At 49.7% G+C, this 22460-nt stretch overlaps 1 protein-coding gene across 3 annotated transcripts; it reads left to right on the top strand.

Moving 5' to 3' along the window:
• The first annotated feature begins 7694 nt into the window (after nucleotides 1–7694).
• Nucleotides 7695–21367, top strand: PPP1R3B (protein phosphatase 1 regulatory subunit 3B). Of its 3 annotated transcripts, none has more exons than XM_008274068.4 (2): nucleotides 7695–7934; nucleotides 16843–21367. In XM_008274068.4, exon 2 carries the CDS (start codon nucleotides 16871–16873, stop codon nucleotides 17723–17725), a length of 855 nt encoding a protein of 284 aa, XP_008272290.1. In that variant the 5' UTR covers nucleotides 7695–7934; nucleotides 16843–16870; the 3' UTR covers nucleotides 17726–21367. The 3 variants fall into 3 exon arrangements, with proteins under 3 accessions (XP_008272290.1, XP_008272291.1, XP_089183417.1); XM_008274069.5 differs by lacking the exon at nucleotides 7695–7934 and adding an exon at nucleotides 8477–8634; XM_089327291.1 differs by lacking the exon at nucleotides 7695–7934 and adding an exon at nucleotides 8479–8683.
• Nucleotides 21368–22460: the final 1093 nt, after the last annotated feature.

Genomic DNA, 22460 nt, shown 5'->3' with positions numbered 1-22460 from the left:
AGAGTCAAAGAAAGAAGGACAGAAGATGTTACTGCACATTTTAGAGCAATGGGCCATGAAAATAAGAAGACAAGGCCAGTGCCGTGGCTCACTAGGCTAATCCTCTGCCTGTGGCACCGGCACACCGGGTTCTAGTCCCGGTCGGGTCGCCGGATTCTGTCCCGGTTGCCCCTCTTCCAGGCCAGCTCTCTGCTGTGGCCAGGGAGTGCAGTGGAGGATGGCCCAAGTACTTGGGCCCTGCATCCCATGGGAGACCAGGAGGAAGCACCTGGTTCCTGGCTTCAGATCGGCGCAGCGCGCTGGCCGTAGTGGCCATTTTGGGAGTGAACCAACGGAAGGAAGACCTTTCTCTTTGTCTCTCTCTCTCACTCTCTAACTCTGCCTATAAAAAAGAAGAAGAAGAAGAAGAAGACAAAAAACCCTACACACAGGGGGACTTGTATTTGAAGATGCCTAAAGAATTAACAGAAGAAAATGCAAATGATGCCAGAGGTTTTTGCTAAGGGTTAATACATCGGGATAACCATCCCCAAGGTTTAGGTGGAAACAATGGCAAAGTTTGGGTTTGCATATTTTATAGGCCTGGCGACTCACCAGGTAAGACCCATGCTGACAGTCAGTTACCAGGCTGTTGATTTGGGTGAAGCATAATTACACAACCAACTCCAGGAGACCCTCTAACAAACGCGCTATTGTGCTCTGCACTTCATTACACAGGAGGTGAAATACACTTATTAGACGATGGGGTCTCCTGAGGAACATGGGTGGGACGAGGAGGGGGAGGAATATTCTCACATGCATGACGTCCTCGTTTTAATTCCTCCACTTCTAGTTCCAAAACAGCCTGCGGCTCTGGGTGGAGACATCTTTAGTGTGAGTTTGGAGAAGGAAGAAGGCTGCCTTTAAGTCCTAATTCTCTAGAGGATATCAAATCAAATGATCATGGAGTCAGTTAGCTTCTCACTCGACATTTCAAAGAAAAAGAAGAGGGAGAGAAAATTAAAAGCTGCTGGCGAACAGAGTGCTGTCCATTTAGCAATCCTTACACATAAACACTTTGATTTTTTTTTCCCCTCATGCCTCAGTGAGTCATTGTTTTCTTAATACAAATATATTTCATTGCCTGTTCCTAGGAATACAATCCAGGCCATCTTGTAAATAGCAGGATGGAACCAGTTGAAACACAATGGCTTAAACAAAACCCAAAGTGCTTGCCCTGTCCCAGCCATTTGACTCGGAAGGCATGCAACAGAAATGTCCCAGACTCGAGGTACAAGGCATGCAGTGGCCAAGTGGCCCGTCACAACCTGAAATGCAGCTTGGCATTTTTCTCCTCCCAAAAATGCCTGCAATGCTGGATGCAGCTTTGCTGTACATTGCATAAAGATATGTGTATATATATACACATGGAGAGAGTTGTGGGTTTTAACATAATTTATGACCACACCAGTCATAAACAGGGCATGAATGAGCCAAGAGCAGAACTATGTATTGGGTTCTGCCTGCTGCTCTGCAGGCTTGTGGCAAGACCATAGGCCCTGGTTTCCAGCCTCTCCACCCTCCCCCTGGCCAGCCACCACTTAATGCCATTTAAGCCAGTAAGACGGGAGGTGAAGTTTCCATTCACAACACAAATTGGCTGTGTATTTTGAGAGTCAATGCTAAGGCAAAAGATGAGAGGTGTAGCTATTTTCACTTGGGCACAGAGTATACAGTTCATTAGTTAAAATTCTCCTCTGGCTTTTCTGTAAGATGAGGTATAATTTGCCCAAAGTCTACAAACCAAGACCTCATTGGGATTATTTTACTTACATTTTCCCAGTAACAGGAATGAAAAAAATCAGTACTAACCTTTCTAAAAACAGTTTGGCACTCTAAATCAAGTCTGAGGAATAGCTATACTTTGTGGGAAACAGGGTTATGGAAAATCATCAGGGATATGAATAAAGATTTAGTGAGGTTGCTTATCAAAGTATATTTACAACAGAGAAATCTGGAGGGAAATCTAAACATAATAAGAAAACAGTTCAATAAAGTATGGTCTCTCTATATAAAAGAATATTATGCAGTTGGTAAAAGGCACATGTCGGGAAAATTTCAATAGTAATGCACTCAATCTGAGAAGCAGTCATGAGTAAGAAAATAAAATGGTATTGGCAAGTATTTGGTGTAGAGTAGTCAAATGCCACTTTGTGGCCGACATCTCCCACACCAGAGTGACTGAGTGTGTCTCAGTTCCACTTCGGGCTCCAGTTTCCTGCTAATGCACGCCCAGGGAGGAGGAGCTGATGACTCAAGTCCTTGAGTCCCTGCCACCCACGTAAGAGACCTCACTTTTGTTCCAGGCTCCTGGCTTTGGCCTGATCCAGCTCTGGCCATTGCAGGCATTGGAGGGTGGACCAGCAGATAAACGATATCACTCTCTTTCTCTCTCCTTCTCTCTCCTTCTTGCTCTGTTCTTCTGCCTTTCAAATAAATAAAAAAAAAACTAAGATATTAAATTATGCACATACCAAGATCCTAATAATATAATGTTTATACATAGTATAAATACTGAAAGGAAATTCAGTGAATGACATTGATGGTTATTGCTGGGTGGTGCTGGTTCTATTTTCACTTATATATCTTTCTATATATTTTTTTTTGACAGGCAGAGTGGACAGTGAGAGATACAGAGAGAAAGGTCTTCCTTTGCTGTTGGTTCACCCTCCAATGGTCGCCGCGGCCGGCACGCTGCGGCCAGCGCATCGTGCTGATTGAATGGCAGGAGCCAGGTACTTATCCTGGTCTCCCATGGGGTGCAGGGCCCAAGCACTTGGGCCATCCTCCACTGCGCTCCCTGGCCACAGCAGAGAGCTGGCCTGGAAGAGGGGCAACCGGGACAGAATCCGGCGCCCCGACTGGGACTAGAACCCGGTGTGCCGGCACCGCAAGGCGGAGGATTAGCCTAGTGAGCCGCAGCGCCAGCCTTCTATATTTTTCACAATGACCTTGTATTAATTTTATAATCATAAAAAATACCAACTAAAGAAATTCTTAACAAGCTCATTCAAAGCCCTTGCATAAGATAAAATCAGCTCTGTAGTCTTGTAATTTTAGAAAATTTTTGAAAGTCAGAGCTTTAGAGAGAGGAATGAGAGAGAGAGAGAGAGAGATCTTCCATCTTCTGGTTCACTCCCCAAATGGCCACAGTGGCCAGGGCTAAACCAGGCTGAGGCCAGGAGCTTCATCCAGCTCTCCCACATGGGTAGCAGGGGCCCAAACATTTGGGCCATCCTCCGCTGCTTTCCCAGCCCACTAGCAGGGAACTGGATCAGAAGCAGAGCAGCCAGGACATAAACCAGCACCCATATGGGACACCGGTGTCACAGGTGGCGGCTTAACCCCCTATGCCATAACACCAGCCCCAGGTCTTGTAATTTTTAAAAAGTACTCCCTACATTAGCCTCATCCAGCAACTCAAAAGCTTAGGGTCTTCCCACATGCTAAGGACACACCCGCCCACAGAGACTGGTGGAGTCGCCTACATGTACGTGTCTGCTTGTCCCCATAGCACGGGACCTTGCAGGTCAATGTCAGTCATATCTGAAAGGGGGACACAGGGCCTCAGGTAACATAATGCGCCCAGAACACGCCTGCCGCCCTGACAGGTGCAAACAACCCCACTGTCTAAATATAAATTGACTCAGGCAGTTTGCAAGCTGTCTTTCTCACTTTCTATTCTGATCAAGCAAAAGAATGTTCTATTCTTTAGTCCTGACTTCTGATCCAGTTATTTTTATTTAGATTCATCTTACAATCATTTTCATTCAAAGGGAAGCAATCTTGGGTCCAAAAGCAATGTTAGAAATCAAAAAAAAAAAAAGGAAAGCTTCAAAATCTTGGAAGAGATTACAAGCTAGGGACGGGCTGTCTTTGAAATACACTAAGTTGTGGGGCTGGCGCTGTGGCATAGTGGGTACAAGCGCCGATGACAGTGCTGGCATCCCATGTGGGCACAGGTTTGACACCCCGGCTGCTCCACTTCTGATCCAGCTCTCCGCTATGGCCTGGGAAAGCAGTGGAAGACGGCCCAAGTCCTTGGGCCCCTGCACCCACGTGGAAGACCCAGAAGAAGCTCCTGGCTCCTGGCTTCGGATCAGTGCAGCTCTGGTCATTGCAGCCAGCTGGGGAGTGAACCAGCGGGTGGAAGACCTCTCTCTCTCTCTCTCTCTCTCTCTCTGCCTCTCTTTCTCTCTCCGTGTAACTCTTTCAAATAAATAAATAAATTATAGAAAAGAAATACACTAAGTTGAGAAGGTTGACCCAACAGTATTTTCTAAACCTCTCTGGATGAGCAAGAGCATATGCATATCGTCTAACGTGTTCAAAGGAGCACTGTCTAATGTTAAACCAGAAAGGGAAGCGAGGTTGTAATCAGCAGAATGGAAATTCCCTGGGCAACATGTGGAACCTGGCACCTGCCGCCTTTGCTGGTTCCTACCTCACTGTCTCCTATGAGCCCCAGCTCTAATAGCTCTAATTCCTCTCACTCCTTGGCAGTTCTTTGATACTCCCCGCTCCCTCCCCACCCCCACTGCCAAACACACACCCACTCTTCCTCTTAGCTCCCCCTACCTTCCACACATTTATTCTGCATCAGTATTCGTTAGTCTCTGAGCATCTCATCAAGTAAGGATGTAGTTAATTGGTTTCTACATTTCCAGCATCCATGCCCCTGTCATTACTCAATAATGTGTTGTCAAAGGAATGGATGAGTGAGAGAGGACTGAAGGAGCCACAGATGAGCCTAAGTGTAAGGATGAAAGACAGCACTACCACTGACAGTCATTAAAAAAAAAGTTACGGAAAAATAAAAATTAGCTATGCTCAGCCACTGCTAAGTGTTTTGGCTAATGGAGAGGGGTGTTAATAAATGAAATTAAGGCTAAAACTCGGTGCCAGCTGTTGTAAAAGGAACTTGGTGTGCATTGATTGAGGCGGTGAAGTTTTCCATTTTCACTTTCCCTCTTTGTTGCCATACAATGACAAGTGAGGTGCAGTTGAGTGTTGGGGCTGGTCCAGCTCCAAGGTTCTGGGCTCTGGACCATTGCTTCTTTATCCCAAGCTTTCATCCGGCTGTATTCTGATCACAAAGGACACTGTGCACTTTTCAAACTCAGGGCAGCCACAGCCCCGCCTACCAAGACTGTGGCACGCCACAGCTCAGTTTAGCCCCACTGCCCTAGTCTGAAATAGTTGTCTCAGCCACAGGCATGATCACAACCCATGCTTTCCTCGATCGATGGAAGAAAGATGCTTCCAAACCCTAAAGCCATAAAGTTGCGTTTACTTGTCCCAGATGCCTTCCCAGCTGGTTCAGCTCACCCTTTGCCTGCATACATTTTGCAATACCTGTTGGCTTGACTCAGTCTTTGCCCACTCTTCTCAAAGGCTCACTGCACCTAAGAAACTTGGCCAACACTTGACTTAATGAATCTTCAACCTACTCATCAGAAGGGGGGGGTCGGAGCTGGCAGAGGGAAAGAGTGCAGAGAAACTCGATTTGCCAACCGCCTTAGCAATAGCGGATTTCACAGGTGGTCCTTTATCAGGTTTGCCCATCAGAAGAAAGGGAAGAGGGTTAATGATCAACCTTGCCCTCCAGACAGGGAGACTGCCTGGGGAAGCCGTCTCTGGAGCTGAAAGCTTGTGCTGGACTGTTGGAACTGACTGGTGTTTTTGTCTGGGATTGCTCATAAAAGTGGGAGCTGCTCCCGTAGCCCTTACAGTAGGCATTCTCTAGTACCATATTCAACAGAGCAGATTTCCATGTAATAAACGTATTCCATGGAAAGAAAAGCCCTTTACTTTGGGTTTATGCCCAGCCTGCATTTTGGTATAATTTCCATTAAAGAAATGTCTCTTCTTCCAATGAAAGGATAGTAACAGAAGATGGGAGGACCCATTTATTTTAATGCCCCAATTCTGCAGGGCCAGTTTAATTAAGGGGCTGCAGCAGAGACTCCCTTTGGGGCCCGTTAACCCACATTTTCACAACTTGCAGTTACTTGGTACTTTAAGAAGTTAGCTATTTCTCATGATCTTTCTATAATTTTACAGGCCATCAGAACTAGGAAACTGGCAGCCTTAACCCCAAAAGGGCCAGCTTGGATCAATACATATTGATCTCCTATGAGAGGAGGAGGTTCTGGCTCAAATTCTACTAAGATCATCATTCTCTACAGACCTCACAGTGTGCCACAGCAATCACAGAGAACCTGTCGGTTTGGGTGGTTGCTGTAACAGATTCTCTTGTAAAATATGACGGGACCTCACATGAAGAGCAGTGACATCTCACATTGGAGTGCCCAGTCCTAGTCCAGGCTACTCCATACTTGCAATGCAGCCTCCTGCTGCTAATGGGCCTGGGAAGCAGCAGATGGGTGCCCAAGTCCTTGAGACCCGCCACCCAAACTGATGAAAGCTTTACTTAATACATACTAACTAGATCTTCTGTATATAAAGAGAATTGAAAATGAATCTTGATGTGAATGGAAGGGGAGAGGGAGTGGGAGATGGGAGGGTTGCGGGTGAGAGGGAAGTTATGGTGGGGGAAGCCATTGTAATCCATAACTGTACTTTGGAAAATTATATTTACTAAATAAAAGTGTTTATAATAAAATATATATATATATAAAAAGAGACCCTGCCACCCAAGTACTGGGGAGACTTGGATGGAGTTCTTGGCTCCTGACTTTGGCTTGACCTGGCCCAGGACTGTTGTGAGCATTTAGGGATGGAAGATTCTCTCTCTCTCTCTCTCTCTCTCTCTCTCTCCCATTACCTCTCCGGCACTCTGCCTTTCAAATAAATAAATCTTTTAAAAATTTAAATCCAGACATATATTCCTCAGAATATGCATATTCATGAACTTTTTGCAGACTCCTATGCATGGATTTCAAAACTTTTTCCACCAAAATACATTTGCATTTTAATTCTAATTTCCATGAACTTTTTGATGCTCCCCCTCTCATTCCCCCTGAGAACCCCTCGGCCACATCTGGGGTACTCTGTGGGTACTATGGGTGGTGGTCCCCCCACCCCAATACCACCTTCCAAGGAATCTGCTGTCATCCTTTCTGGCAACACCCCGGTACGATGGGCACAAGGCAAGGGCCAGCACCTGCTTCCCACACACCGGAAGCAACTTAGGACACGGATTCCTGAGGAGGGTCCCTGTAGAGTGCAGGGGAGTAGCCTTGATGACCCCTCTCAGGGCCCCCTCCCGGCTCTGCAGGCGACTGGAAGGTTAACAGTCCCCTGAGAGCTACGCAGCTGGAAGGGTCAGGTGGCTGAGGGGCCGGCGAGGCAGCAGGAAGCCACCCCAGCTGCCTGCCAGGCACGCAGCGCTCCTGGGTTTGGCTAGCACTTGGCCTGGGCACGGAAAACTTTGCATGCCGCCCGCGTCCGAGGCGCTCGGGTGCACCAACCTGCCTCCGCCCCCTGGCGCCCGGCCTCGGGCTCCTGGGGAAGCGGTGACCCACCGCCCCTTCGCAGCCCCTGGACTCCAGCCCTATCACTCCGGGCACGCTGCAGATCACGTGGCTGAGCGCTGCTTCCCCGCCGGGCCGCGGCTATTGGTCGGCGGCTCGTGTCCCGGGCGCGCTCATTGGCTGCGGGGGGCGTTCACGTGAAAGGGGGTCTGGGATGGAAAACCTCGAGTTGGGGAGCGAGCGACCAGAAAGTTAAAGGGAGCAGCTGGGGCCGCGGGAGCCCGAGTCCTGGGCGACGACGTCGGGGGCGGGAGAGAGGAGGTGAGCGGGCAGCTCGCGCCCGCGCAGGGACGCGGCTGCCCGCGGAGGGCGCAGACCCTGGCCCCGGCTCCTGCCGTCGCGATCGCTGCCCCTGTCACGCCCTGCGTGGCTGCCCTGTGGACTTACGAGCTGTATCCGGTACGTACCTCCCACCCCCGCGCCCACAGTCCGACTCGTACGTGCACACCCGCACAGGGACGCCCCAGACGGGCTGGAACAAACTGTTGCCCCCACGTGGAGCGGGCGCGTTAGGGACCCGTGTTCCACCGAGCTACAGGTCCCACCGCAACGGGCGGCCCTGGGGCTGGCCCGGGACTGCAGGTTCCCTCCCCCGCTGTTGTCCCCGGCTCGCAAATGGCCCCTTTCTCGCTGCAGAGTAGGGGTGTGGCGGGCAAGAGCCAGCCGCTTGGCCTCTGCGCGCGCCTCAGTTTCCCCGAAAAGTGAGAACCACGAGAGCGAGCCGTCTCCACACCCAAATGGACTTGCGCACAGAAGTTGTCGCACTAGGTGGTGTCTCGGTCCCCGAGGGCGGCGGGACGTAGGGTGTCCTCCGAGCCCCAGACCCGGGCTGTGCGGGGAGGCCGCGGCCAGGCGGCCCGCGCGGGGGTGCTCGTGCCCCGCGCAGCCCCGCCGGCTCGCCCCGCCCCGCCCCGGTGTGATAAGTCGGGCTCCTCCTCCTCCTCGTCGTCTTCCTCCCCCTGCCGGTCACGTCGGCCCTGCCTCCGGGACACAGAGACGCTCACGTAGTTGGGTGGCGGCGGCCGCCCCTGTCACCTCCCTCCCGGCCCTCGGATGCAGCGAGCACACCTGGGGAGGGGGCTTCTCCGCGGCCCGAAAGGTGGGTGCAGCGCGAGCAGGAGGGCCCAGTGCGGCTCTGCTGGGCTGAGGTGAGGGGGGCAGAGTCGCAGAGGGGCTTGTGGGCCCCCGGCAGTGTGGACGCACTGGTCTGACGCCAGGCCCCTGTTGAGCTCAGAGAAGGGGGTGTGGAGAGGCCAGTCGCTGCGAAAGAGTAGGTGCAGACCCAGAAGGGGAGCGGAGGAGTTGGGGGCTGCGCGGGAGGGGAGAAGTTGGGGGAAGGCTGGCCTTGGGGGCGTGTGGGGCAGCTGGCGTGAGTGGGGTGTGTGGGCAGCCTCCCTGCGGGGCACAGGGTCCGGGAGAAGAGAGAGGTATGGTTTCGGCTGGGGGAGAGGAGGAGGAGAGGAGGAAGTGGTTCATCTGGCAGAGTTGTCCGGGAGCCAAGACCAGAGTGAAGCCAGCGGGAGGACTGAACCCGAAGTCAAGTTGAGGTATGCAGGGAGAAGCCGGTGGGAAGACAAGTGTCGGACCTCGTTGGCCGCCTAGGCGGGACCTGGAAGAAGCCAGCGACTTGTCCTAGCAGCACAGCTGGGTGGACGCCTTGTTAGGACAGAGCTGTCTCTGGGCCTCCCTGTGGCCATTTTTGGATGGCCAGCTCTGTTCCCTTTTAACTTAGCTCTTTCCTGTGACCTGCAGCCTGGGTCACAAATACTCATCTGCAGTGTGCTTTGTATGATGGTGAGGAGGGGTCCGAGGGGCTTTGAAGGCTGGGGACAAGGCCCGCTGGCCTGAGGACAAAAGGAAGCAAAGTGAACTTTATCTCTGCTGGATCAGCCAGACCTCTGGGGAGGGAAGAGATTGGTGAAGTGGGGGAGGGGTAAATAGCCATGTCTGTGTCTATGACCTGCTTGTGGATGCTTTCCTAATGTAGTCCGATGCATTTGTGTGCTGCCCGTGAGTTGTCCATGCATCTGGTTTTTCTTATCAAAAGAGAGAAAGAGAGAGGGAGAAGGAGAATGGAAGGAAAAATGCCTCGGCCCCAATACAAAGAAGATTTGCTTCCTATAAAATGCACAATCAGAGCGGTCAGTGGCTGTGCTGTGAATGGAGGTCATGGGGTAACTGCCTTTACAGTCAGCAGTTTTTGTAAGAAAAGTCACCGCCGTGCCTCGCCCTGGCCAGCTGGCTTGGAAAGGTGTGTTACTACGTGTCACTCACAGATCATGGGAGGCCTTTATGCAGAACTCTCGTGTTCATGGAATGTTAGAGTCTGGGCTGTGAACACTGGCATCTACTCTGGGGCATGGCCCGGGCCCTCGCCAGGCACAGCTGACCTCAGAGGTGTCCACGTGAAAGCTCAGTGGCTGGGGACACAGCGTGGCCCGGGGAACAGCTACTGTTGCTCTCATGTGCCCGTCTGGCAGCTGCCACTCAGATCCCACGTCCCATACTGCGGTTCAAGTATGTGTCCGTATCTCCTGGCTCTGGTGTTTGTCCCTTGCCAACCGTGGGGATTTATAGTGCTTGGCCTGGCAGAGGGAAAGGGCTGGAGCAGCCAGAGAGTATAACAGGAGAGGAGGCCGCACGTACAGCCTGGCACTCCTGTGTTGGAACTGGTCATTTTCATGCCATCTGCAAATGAAGCACCTGTCCAGGTGCTGTCCTCTCAGGGACATAAAAAAGTGTTACTTTGCACATCTCAGCTGCTAAGGGTGGTAGTCATCCCCGCCCAGTCCCGGGGAAAGACTTGAGCAGACAGACAGCCCACTCCAAATGGGCACTTTGGTGCACTGATTCTTGGGGGACGATCGGGTTGATAAAGTTGGAGTCTGTTACGAGGACAGGCAAGGCAGTCACGGCATAGCCGAGACTGAGGCCGCCAGGGCCAGTGTCCTCACCTGACGTTACAGTGGCACACAGAAAGTGTGCCAGGACCGCTTGTGCAATGTCCCTGGGGCAGTAACCTTGATGCTTAACTCTTGGGCCATCCTAACTTTACTTTTGCTGTTCATGGATGCAATTCACAAAAACCATTTGGCTCTTGGAAGTACAGTAGAATTATTTAATTAACTAACCTCTGATTCTTAGCAGAATCCTGCCTCTGTAGCCACCCAGTTCCACTTGTTCTTACATCTTAGTAAGGAAAGGGATCGTAGGGGCAAACTTAGACTGCTAGGACCCAACAGTGAAATTTGACCAGTGTCTTCAGCGAAGTCTCTGTAACCTGTGGGATTAGAACTTGGGAGAACGGCTTCAGTCGGGTCCAAGAGAACAGTCGTCAGGTTGAGCCTTTGTGCAGGGGTCGTTTTCTACGACAACCCCAGAGCTTCCTCGTCTTTTTTCTAATAAGCTGCTTTAAAGATATACAGGACAGCACATGAGAGATTGGTCAGCAGGCTTGCCGAAGACACCTAGAGACTTGCAATTGACCTTGTGCTGTGTTCCTCTGGCCAAGAGGAAGCACTGAGGAGGATACTCTTCCTCCCTTGGTTCATAGCCAGGATTTCAAGGGTAGACAGAGTGGGAGGCACTGGGCTGCAAGGCTCTTGGTTGGTTGGTTGGTTTTAATACATATTTGAAAACTATACAAAAAATTACCTGCATTAAAGTTAGAGCTGAAAGTGTAATTCTGATACATTCTAAGGTAAAGTTGTGTAATGGACAGAAAGAACTAAAATTCAAGTACTTTGTACCTGTGGGATTTGTTTTAACATTGAACCAATTTGTGAACCCGCTGATGCTCTGTAGAGCTATCTTGCCAATTTCAGTCACAACTTTTCTTTCAAGACTAATTGCATGGGTATAAAAACAGATCGTAGCAAACAAATTGACTTTGTCAGAGGGGAAACAGTGAGATGCCTGCATTGTGGCTTCAAGTTACTGTTTTATTTGTGTGTTTATTCAACTTGGCATCCCTAAGTGCTTCGTGCATTCTAGGACATACTTAGTTTTTGGAAAATAAGATCCAACCTTATGTCTTTGTCCTTTCTCGTTTTCCTTATGTATTTGGTTAATCAAAATCAGAAGTTGAAAGTGAATGAGGGCTGGCGTCGCGGCTCACTAGGCTAATCCTCCGCCTACAGCGCCAGCACCCGAGGTTCTAGTCCCGGTCGGGGCGTCGGATTCTGTCCGGTTGCTCCTCTTCCAGTTCAGCTCTCTGCTGTGGCCCAGGAGGGCAGCGGAGGATGGCACAGGTCCTTGGGCCCTGCACCCGCATGGGAGACCAGGAGAAGCACCTGGCTCCTGGCTTCGGATCAGTGCGGTGCGCTGGCCGCAGTGTGCCAGCCGCAGTGGCCATTGGGGGGTGAACCAACGGAAAAGGAAGACCTTTCTCTCTGTCTCTCTCGCTCACTGTCCACTCTGCCTGTCAAAAAAGAAGAAGAAGAAGAAGAAGAAGAAGAAGAAGAAGAAGAAGAAGAAGAAAAGAAAGTGAATGAGGAGTTATTGCACTGAACCAGTGGTCCCAGCCCTTGTCAGAAGATGAGCAACATTTTGCCTGTCGCTTCTCAGTGGTGGTAGTCCTGGCCCGAGAAAACCACCTTTCACACCAGCGTTTCCCTACACTTTGGCCCTAAAAAGGGGAGACAATTTTAGAAACCCATATAGATCCTGTGTCCCATAATTCTCAAGCTTGCGCTTCTAATCCTGTCTTTGTCCCCAACTTCTTCAATTTAGTCCCTTCTAACTGTCAAGTCAGAATATGGTAATTAGCATCATGAAAAGTGCTTGGTTTGAGTGAGGCAATAGCTTCAGGATGAGTTTTTGGGCACATATTAAAATATTTGAAATTTTTTCCTAGTTCCATCTTTTTTCCTGATTATAAAAGCAATATTGTTTTAGAAGATATAAGAAAACATACAGCAGGAGAGTGGAAGCTTCCTGACGTCCAGTCATGTGGGGAGTCTGGCAGTTTGACCTACAGTGGTCTTCCATTCTCCAGGGGGATATGTTCCAAGATCCCAGGTGGATGCCTGGAACCATGGTCACACCCAAACGTGCAGCCTTGCCACACGGTGCCAGAGGGTGTGCATCCCCCATGTTGTACACACGGTGCCTCTTTTGCATCGCTAGCTTGGGCTCTGGGGTCGTTATGAAGTAAAATAAGGGCTATTTGACTAGGAGCATGGCAACCATGACAGCCATGATAACTGGGATGGGTAGGAAATGACTAACAAGCAGGCAGGTAGCATCCCTAGCTCGCATGGCTGTGTTAGACAAAGGGATGATCAGATCCAAGGTGGGAGGGGGTGGGGTAGCCCACGATTGCACCTTGCAACTCAGAATGCTGCATAGTGTAAAACTGACAAATAATTTCTGGAATGTTCCACCTAGTATTTTCAGACTGCAGTCGATTGAGGAAAGTGAAACCATGGTCAAAGAGACACCAGTGCATCTCTGCTCTACATGAATATCTCATAATATTTTCTCCCAACAACTCTGCTCTTACGTTCAATTTTATCTTCTCTATTTGTCACATTAACACTAGAGCATACTTTTTTCTTGCCATGTAAATATTTTTCCAAATAATTGTTTTAATGATGATATAAAATTAAAGTGCATGGATATGGTACAACTGATTTTAAAAGGTGCCTGTTCTGGTCATTAAGGTTATTTTCTCATTCTTTCCCCTCCTATAATGCTGCACAGAACGTATTAGTATGGTAATCTCTGAATTTTAAATTACTTACTTAAGATATATGACAGTCTGAGTAATAAGTATATTTCTATTAACTTTTGAAGTTGTTTCCTAATTCAATAAATAAACACTGGCCTTGTTCCTAATCTAAATTTCTTAATTACAAAATTAGACATTTTGCATGCTTATGGCTCATTTCTGAAGTTTCGTTTTTGAGTATTCTATTCATACTGATTGCTCATGTTTCTGTGTAGAATATTTGACCTTGTTACTGCTTCCTAAAAACTCTTTATACATTAGTGAATTAACTCTGCTGTCGTGCTTTTGTTTAAAATTTTTTTATTTATTTTGGTTTTATTTGAAAAGCAGAGAGAGAGAGTCAGAGAGACAGAGAGAGTTTTTCCTTTCACTGGTCTACTCCTCAAATGTCTGCAGCCACTAGGGCTGGGCTAGGTTGAAGCCAGGAGCCTGAAACTCAATCTGGGTCTTCCAAGCGGTGGCAGGGAGCCAAGTACTTAAACCGCCACCTGCTGCCTCACAGGGTGTGCATTAGCAGGAAGCTACATTAGAAGTGGAGTAGCTAGGACTCTGTTATGGGATGGGTAAGCTGTGCCATGCACCTGCCCCAGTTGTCATGCTTTTAGTAAAATATTTTTCCAATTTATCTTTAATCTGTTTTGTTTTACTGACTTTTTTGCACCTGGAGAAAAACATAGCATTTTTTAAAAAAGGATTTATGTATTTATTTGAAAAACAGAGTACAGAGAGAGAGGGAGAGGGAGAGATAGAGAGAAATCCTCTATCCACTGGTTTACTCCCCAAATGGCCACAAAGGCCAGAGTTGGTCTGATCTGAAGCCATGAGCCAGGAGCTTCTTCCAGGTCTCCCATATGGGTGCAGGGGCCCAAGCATTTGGACCATCCTCCACTGTGTGCTCAGGTGCATTAGCAGAGAGCTGGATGGGAAGTGGAGCAACTGGGACTCAAACCAGCACCCACATGGATGCCAGCAACCCAAGCAGCAGCTGGCTCATTTTTTTTAATAGTGGATATCTTCACCTGTATAAAAGATAAATGCTCACCTTCATAAAAATTTTAACACTAATGGCTCGTTATTCTTTTTTTTTTTTTTTTTTTTTTGACAGGCAGAGTGGATAGTGAGAGAGAGAGACAGAGAGAAAGGTCTTCCTTTTCTGTTGGTTCACCCCCCAATGGCCGCTGAAGGCTCGTTATTCTTAAAACAAAAATAGCCTGGGTTATAAAAACCTACCATAAGTTCAACAGACGCAGGCTTGCATCTGTGGGCACTATTGGATCCCAGTGTCTAGTATAATGCCTGGCATACACCAACTACCAAATCAACATTGGTGGGATGGGTGCATTCCCTCTGTGTTGTATTAAAGCAGTGTTTACTATCAGCACAGTGAGATGCCCCTTCACACCCGTTAGAATGGTTATTAGCAAGAAGATGAAAGAGAACAAGTGTTGATGAGGATGGGGAGAAAGGAGGAATGTAAATTAGTATAGCCACTGTGGAGAACAGTATGGAGGGTTCTACACAACACACGCAAACTCAAGTCAGCATGTGACCTAGCAAGCCCAGGACTGGGTATCCAGTCAAAGGCCATGAAATCGGCCGGCGCCGCAGCTCACTAGGCTAATCCTCCGCCTTGCGGCGCCGGCACACCGGGTTCTAGTCCTGGTCGGGGCACCGGATTCTGTCCCGGTTGCCCCTCTTCCAGGCCAGCCCTCTGCTGTGGCCAGGGAGTGCAGTGGAGGATGGCCCAAGTGCTTGGGCCCTGCACCCCATGGGAGACCAGGAGAAGTACCTGGCTCCTGGCTCCTGCCATCGGATCAGCGCGGTATGCCGGCCGCAGCGGCCATTGGAGGGTGAACCAACGGAAAAGGAAGACCTTTCTCTCTGTCTCTCTCTCATTGTCCACTCTGCCTGTCAAAAAAAAAAAAAAAAGGCCATGAATTCAGCCTGTCAGACAGCCGCCTGCACCCTCTCAGGCCCTGCAGTGTTGTTCACCAAGGCTACAACGTGAAGTCAACCCACGCTGGATGGGTAAGATGAACAGATGGAGGGAATGTGGTGTACGCACACAGCGGAGTACGGTTCCGCCTTAAGGAGATTCTGCGGCAGCGGCGTGAACAAACCTGGAGGACACTGTGTCGAGTGAAGCAAGCCAAGCAGAGAGACGCACCCACTCTCAGTTAGATGTGGAATTTAGTGGGGAACTCAGAAGCGAGAGTGGAACGGGGGCTGCCAGAGGCTCCGGGGTGAAGGAGCAACAGGGGGAGGTGTTGGACACGGGACACAAAACATAATTTATAAGGGAGGGATACGTTCAGGAGGTCTGCTGTACATCATGGTGATTGTGGTCAGTGAGAATATAATGTATACTTGAAAATTACCAAAAGAATAGGTTTTCAGTGTTCTCACTGCAAAAATATAAGTACAGTGGTACTTCAAAAAGTATGTGCCCAATGCAACTAAAAGACATTTGCTTTGGTGCCAAAAAATTGGAATCAGTACATAGCTGTTTCATAATATTCATTTCCATGAACTTTTTGAAGATCTTTTGTAGGCACCAAAATAAACATATTTTAATTCCATTTTACATATTGAGGTAATTACATAGGTTAAACGATGCTGTTGTGGGCATTTGAGAAGTGAACCAGCTAATGGAAGCACCCTGTCTCTCTCTCTGTCAAATAAATAATAATAAGTTGTATTTATTTATGGTGTACAACATGTTTGCATAGATGTCTACCTTTTGGCATGGCCAGTCAAATCATTTACAGGCTCCCAGTGCAGTTCCTCCAGGCATCGCCTACTGCCTCCCAGGGTGCACATTGGTAGGATGCTGGAATCAGAAGCTGAGCTGAGATCCGAGCCCAGGCATTCTTAACATGGGATGTAGGCGTCTTCAGCGGCATCTTAACCACTGTGCCAAGTGTCCCTCCCAAATAGACGCGATTTCTCCTTGTCAATAAATAAATAGCCGTATATACTAAAGCACGTTCCTGGAGAACCAGGTGTGCTATCTGTGGCACAAAACGGGATTCATTAGACAAGGAAGTGTGAAAGATTCTGCAGACAGTGTGTCCTTTTCATGACCTTCTGTGGCACAGCACCTTACAGAAGGCCCCAGAAATCCCGATAGGAAAACCCATGAGCTTAGTTTTAAAACTGGTGGTCTCTGCGTTCCCCGGAAGCATGTGGGTGCTGGGCTGCAGCTGTGTGAGCCACAAGGGCCGAGATGCAGGAAAGCCCTGGCTGCCAGCCTTGGCTGGAATGAGGAGCTGTGTTGCGGTGGATTGTTTCTGGGAGGAGGAGCGTGTTGGGGGATAAGAGGAGTCACCACACAGACCCCAGGAGTCTGTGAAAGCAGGCCTGAGGCAAGCAGCCTGCAGACTCCTTTATTTCAGTTGCTACAACAGCTTATATAGCCAAGGCAGCCAATCCGGTCAAGGGGTGGGCTATGCCCTAACCAATCACAGCCTGTTGCCAGGCAGACTCTTGCCAGCAGCCATCTTGGCATGACCTTCTCATTCCACCACAGAGCTGAAGCATCTGTCTGATCCCTCTGCCCTTTCCTCTCTCTGCCAGGGTTCTGGCCTGTACGTCTGGCCCCGTGATGGCTGTGGACATAGAGTACAGATACAACTGCATGGCTCCCTCCCTGCGCCGAGAACGTTTTGCCTTCAAGATCTCCCCGAAGCCCGTCAAACCTCTGAGGCCTTGCATTCAGCTGGGCAGCAAGAATGAAGCCAGTGGGCTGGTGGCCCCGCCGGTGCAGGAAAAAAAGGCGAAAAAGCGAGTGTCCTTCGCTGACAACCAGGGGCTGGCCCTGACCATGGTCAAGGTCTTCTCGGAATTCGATGACCCCTTAGATCTTCCGTTCAACATCACGGAGCTCCTGGACAACATCGTGAGCCTGACGACAGCCGAGAGCGAGAGCTTCGTGCTGGACTTCGCACAGCCGTCCGCGGACTACCTGGACTTCAGAAACCGGCTCCAGGCCAACCACGTGTGCCTGGAGAACTGCGTGCTCAAAGACCGAGCCCTCTCGGGCACCATCAAAGTGCAGAACCTCGCCTTCGAGAAGATCGTGAAAGTCAGGATGACCTTCGACACCTGGAAGAGCTTCACAGACTTTCCCTGCCACTACGTCAAGGACACCTACGCCGGCTCCGACAGGGACACCTTCTCCTTCGACATCAGCTTGCCCGAGAAGATCCAGTCTTACGAGAGGATGGAGTTCGCCGTGTGCTACGAGTGCAACGGACAGACGTACTGGGACAGCAACAAAGGCAAAAACTATCGGATCATCCGGGCCGAGTTAAAATCCACTCAGGAACCGAGCGAGCCCCCGAACGGACCGGATTTCGGGATAGCGTTTGACCAGTTTGGAAGCCCTCGGTGCTCCTATGGTCTGTTTCCGGAGTGGCCTAGTTACCTAGGATATGAAAAGCTGGGGCCATACTACTAGTGAGGCAGGCGATGGAGCCCAGCTCCGGTCACAGGAATGGAGATGGAGGCCTAGGGAGGCACCCAGTCGAACTGCCACCAGGCACGGTTTTGCAAAGAAAGGATCCTGTTCACTGTTTCCTTCGGCCAGCAGTTGCAGCCAGGTGTAGATCACAGAACTGGTTTTGCGCCTGGAGGAGAGGTGGTGTGCTGGTCCGTGTGGCACCCAGGGTGGGAATGAGCAGGGTGGTGCTGGACGCATTGTGGACAGGAGCCAAGGCCACAGGCGGAGCCGGCGGGCCCGGAGGAGCCTGGCCTCTGCCTGCCACTTGGATGTGGAAAGTGAGCCCCCCTGGAAAATTGCTCAGCCCCCAGCCACCTCCCGTGGGTGCCTGCTCTGGCTCCAGCTGCCAGCCAGGCCTCTCGTGCGTGTTGCTGCTATCCCACATCTACACACACCACGCTGTATCTCTGTGCTCTCATCCGCGAGCCTGAGGCTGCACGATTCTACAACACAGCTACCCAAAGAGAGACAGATCCGCTCCTGCGGGCGCAAGTTCATTTGTTGCATTTTTAAATTCTTCCTGGCATTCAGGAAAAGATAATAAAGGTGATTGGCTTGTACCAGAGACAGGCATTTCTTCTCCCTGCCTCCTGACTACGCGTGCGTATTCCCGCACAGAGCAGCGCACGGGTCCCGGAGAGTCGCTGGCTCCTGGGTGGCGTCCCAGATGGCGGAGTCATGACGAGGCCAGGACAGTCTGGAGAGCTCAACACTTTACGCTTCTCCTTTTTTTTTTTTTTTTTTTTGGTTTTTGAGGGAGCTTTCTACAGACTCACCTTGACCCTGAGTCACTCAAAGACTCGATTGCAAGGTGCATTTAATTGGCTTGGCTGGTCTTCAAGCAGCTTACTCCTTACAGGAGAATTTTAGATGGTCGTTCCTGAAGAGTTGTGTTTTATGCAGTGTTTGGGATGTTTGATTGGCAGATGCAAGATGACTTTGAGGCCTTCAGAAGATGTCTGATTTTGTTTGGGCTGTGACTGATGATACCCAGGACACTTTACAGGCACCTGGGGACATTGATTTGGGGTGTTCTTATTTATGGTGTGTGAGTATGTAAAGGGATGGGGTTCACTCGGTTCTCATGTTATTTTAAATGTTTGCCAGTCTGAACTATCGGAGGTTAATTGTTCTCAACCCTATGAGATTCAAGTCCATTGGCTAATGCTATTGTAAGAGAATCTTGGGACGTTCATTGTCAATGGATCCCTAAAACCTGTGATTCTTTTTTGGGCAAGATTGGTTTTTACTTAGAAGTGTTTTAAACATTTTTTACATGAATATTTGTAGAAAGTTTTTTTTCTTTTTCTGATTTGTTTGTCTTTGGGATATGGTTCAATGGCTGTTTAATTTTCCTTCTGAGTGTCTCACTAATGGGAGGTGTTTCCCAAGGTGAGCGGGGAGAGGAGTGTACAGGTACCTAGATTTGGAGCCACAGTTGCTGGACTTAACCAAGGAGAGTCCTGTGCTGGCCATTTCCCTACTGATCTGTTCTCAAGGTCTGCAGGTGTCTATGACGTTGGACATGGGCAACAGGCAGGTATTCAGGCGGGTATTGAACGTGCCGGCTCCTAGAGTTTTGTGGTTGGGGTTTGGTTTTCACTTTAAAATGTATTCATTTTTCAAATGCTCTTAAATGGTGTTCAATGCAATTCTTGTCCCTGAGCCCGGCTGTTAGGCGTCTGTGATCCAGTGCTTTTGCCCTCGGAGATAAGCGGATACTGTCATTGAGACGGAAATCACGCTTTGATCTTTCGTGAAAATTGGCAGAACTGCTTTATCTGAGTCAAGCAAATAGCACGTCGTCGGCAGCCAGGACTCTGAAGGTTACACGGTCAGCGATCAGAACATCAGCAGCGCAGCCGTCAGCCAACACAGCTCCTGGGGTCATGAGTTTTGTGTTAACAAGTGTCCCACATTACCAGGGCAGGAAGGGAGCCCAGTGCCCTGTTGCCAAGACTAAGGGGGTCGTCGGTGTTCAGGAAGGGCCTGACGCGACTCCAGGGTGAAGTCTGCTGGTTATGTGTAGTGATCACCCTCAGACATTCCCACGTCAAACTCCGAAATACGGTGAACGGGTGATAAGTGTCTTCTGAAACAGTGACAACCCTCCCCCGACCCAGCCCTTCTTTCTCTGGGCTCACCCCAGCTTTTTTTTGCTGGGGCACTGGTTGCAACCCCTCAGGCTGGCACACCTGGGGTGCTCACCCCACTGCGCTGCTCAGAAGGCAAGTCCTCACCTGCTTGCCCAGTGTCCCTCCGCGGAGCTGTCACTCATTTGAAAACACCGCCTTCTCCCTTCCGCCACCCCCACCTCAGTCTGCCTCCGCCGAGCCCTTGGGAGATGCCTGGAGGAAGCCTGTCCAGACGGCACCAGACAGTAGATAGGCCGACGCCCTGGCCAGGCTGGCTGGCTGGGCTTGTAGGGCTGTCAGCAGGCCGCCCTCGGTGATGTTGCCTCCTGGCCCCTGGTCCCTGTGAACTTCCCAGGTACCCACCTGGGGTAGCCACCTGTCACTGGTGCCTTTGTCCAGGAATGAGGAAGCAACTCCATTTCTGTTTCATATTTAGTTCCCTGAGGGATATGTCCTGGGGGGGCATTTGCCAATTTGGCTCAATAGATAAGCTAGACTATGTAAAGAAGTATGATAAATAAGCTGAAAGCTAGGAAGCATTTGAGAGAGAGTCTTTTATTTAAAAAAGAAAGTTGTTAGAGGGGAGCTGATGAGACATCATGGAGTTATGCAGGTCTCCGGGGTCCATGGTGGAATTCATTTTATCATTGAGTTTTTGTCATGTTAAAACATGGTACTTTTTTTTTATAAAAGGATGTAAATTTTGAATTGTTAGAAGAATGCTTTGTGGGTTTTGGATCTTTGTATATCATTTGCGTTTGAAACATAAGCATTACTTGTAGTCATTTGGACGTTAAATGGGCTGGATATGCTTACACAGCAAAAAAAAAAAAAGGGTGTTTCAGTTTTTTAGAAGTGCCTTCGAGGTGGCCCTTCCCTTTTGGTGGGCTGTGAAGGGAAACCCTGGTGGTCTTTCATTGGTTTCCACTTTTGCAATTCTTCCTGGTCACTGTTTGCTCTGATTCCAGGGTGTCTCCTAATACAATCCTTGGTGATTAGAAGTTAGGTGAGTAATGGGCCACCCAAAGACATGGCAAGTGGTCAATGAGCTGATCTGAACGTCCTGCACGGCTGCCCCTAGGGGCTGGGAGGAGAGCCGTTGTGGCAGGTGGGGCTCAAGGGCAGGCCAAGTGCAGCGTCCCAGGCTGTGAGGCTGGGGATGTCCCCACAGCTTGGTTACCAGCTGCTGGACCTGTGAGGACGGCAGGAGGGGGTGGTGCTGACACTTCTTTCTCTTTTACTTCAATGTGAACGCAGAGCCAAGGACTCCTCTTTGTTTTACGCCTAAAAGTGCCTTGTCAAGAGATTTCTGCATGTTTGAAAAATAACTATTTTTATACACAAAGTTAAAGGGGAAATGCACTTTAAAAAAAATCACAAGAATGGATGTTTGTGTGTGGTAGAAGAGAGTGGTTTGTTTGTATCTCAAAAACAAATGTGTTTAATAAAGTAGAAAAAAACAAAACCGAAACTGAAATCGTCTCTCTGTTCTTGGAGCCAGAAGGGGAGCCGTGTTTTAAAGCCCTGTGTTTCCACATATAGATCGCAGGTTTCCGGTGGGGCTGAGCGAAGTCTGGCTGAGTTAAAGCCACAAGGCACAGGCAAGGAGGTCCCTGCTTTCCGGGTGGCCTTGGCAGTTGAAGCTGGTGCACCCGAGAAGATTCATACTGAGGAGGAAGTGCAAGGGCTGGTGCTGTCCTGCACCCACTTTTAAAAAAGTATTCTTTGTGGCCGGCACCGTGGCTCACTAGGCTAATCCTCCACCTGAGGCGCCGGTACCCCGGGTTCTAGTCCCAGTTGCTCCTCTTCCAGTCCAGGTCTCTGCTGTGGCCTGGGAAGGCAGTCAGTGGAGGATGGCCCAGGTCCTTGGGCCCTGCACCCGCATGGGAGACCAGGAGGAAGCACATGGCTCTTGGCTTCGGATTGGCACAGCACGCCGGCCATAATAGCCATTTGTGGGGTGAACCAACGGAAGGAAGACCTTTCTCTCTGTCTCTCTCTCTCTCACTGTCTAACTCTGTCTGTCCAAAAAAAAAAAAAAAAAGTATTCTTTGTGTGTTTTGTTTAAGAGGCAGGGACCTCCCACCTGCTAGCTCTCTCCTTGCACACTGGAGAGCCCAGCGACTTGAGCCATCGTAACCTCTAGGTCGAATACCCTCCCATCTGCACACATTTATTTTTATTGATTGATTGATTGATTGATTGATTTCATTTGTTGCAAGGACACAGAGACACAAGTAGACAGACAGCTGAGCAGATCTTCCACCTGCTGGTTCACTCCCCAAATGCCTGCAACAGCCAGGGCCAAAGCCAGGAGCCAGAAACTGCACTGCGATCATCTCCCATGTGGGTGGCAGGGACCCAAGTGATTGAGTCATCATCTGCTGCCACTCATGGTGTGCATTAGCTGGAAGCTGGATTTTTTGAAGCGGAGTAGCCAGGACTCAATCCCAGGCACTGTGACAGGGGTTGCCAGTGTCCCATGCAGAGACGTAAGATGCCACCCCCAAATGCTCACCCTGCACCCATTTTTAGTGATCCAAGGTCATGGCTGTCCC

This window comes from Oryctolagus cuniculus, chromosome 2 (genome assembly GCF_051225735.1).
Source record: "Oryctolagus cuniculus isolate XC-2025 breed Fujian yellow rabbit chromosome 2, ASM5122573v1, whole genome shotgun sequence".
In the NCBI taxonomy this organism is placed as follows: Eukaryota; Metazoa; Chordata; class Mammalia; order Lagomorpha; family Leporidae; genus Oryctolagus; species Oryctolagus cuniculus.
Note: the sequence above shows the minus strand (reverse complement) of the source record. Positions and strands in the feature narration are given on the sequence as shown.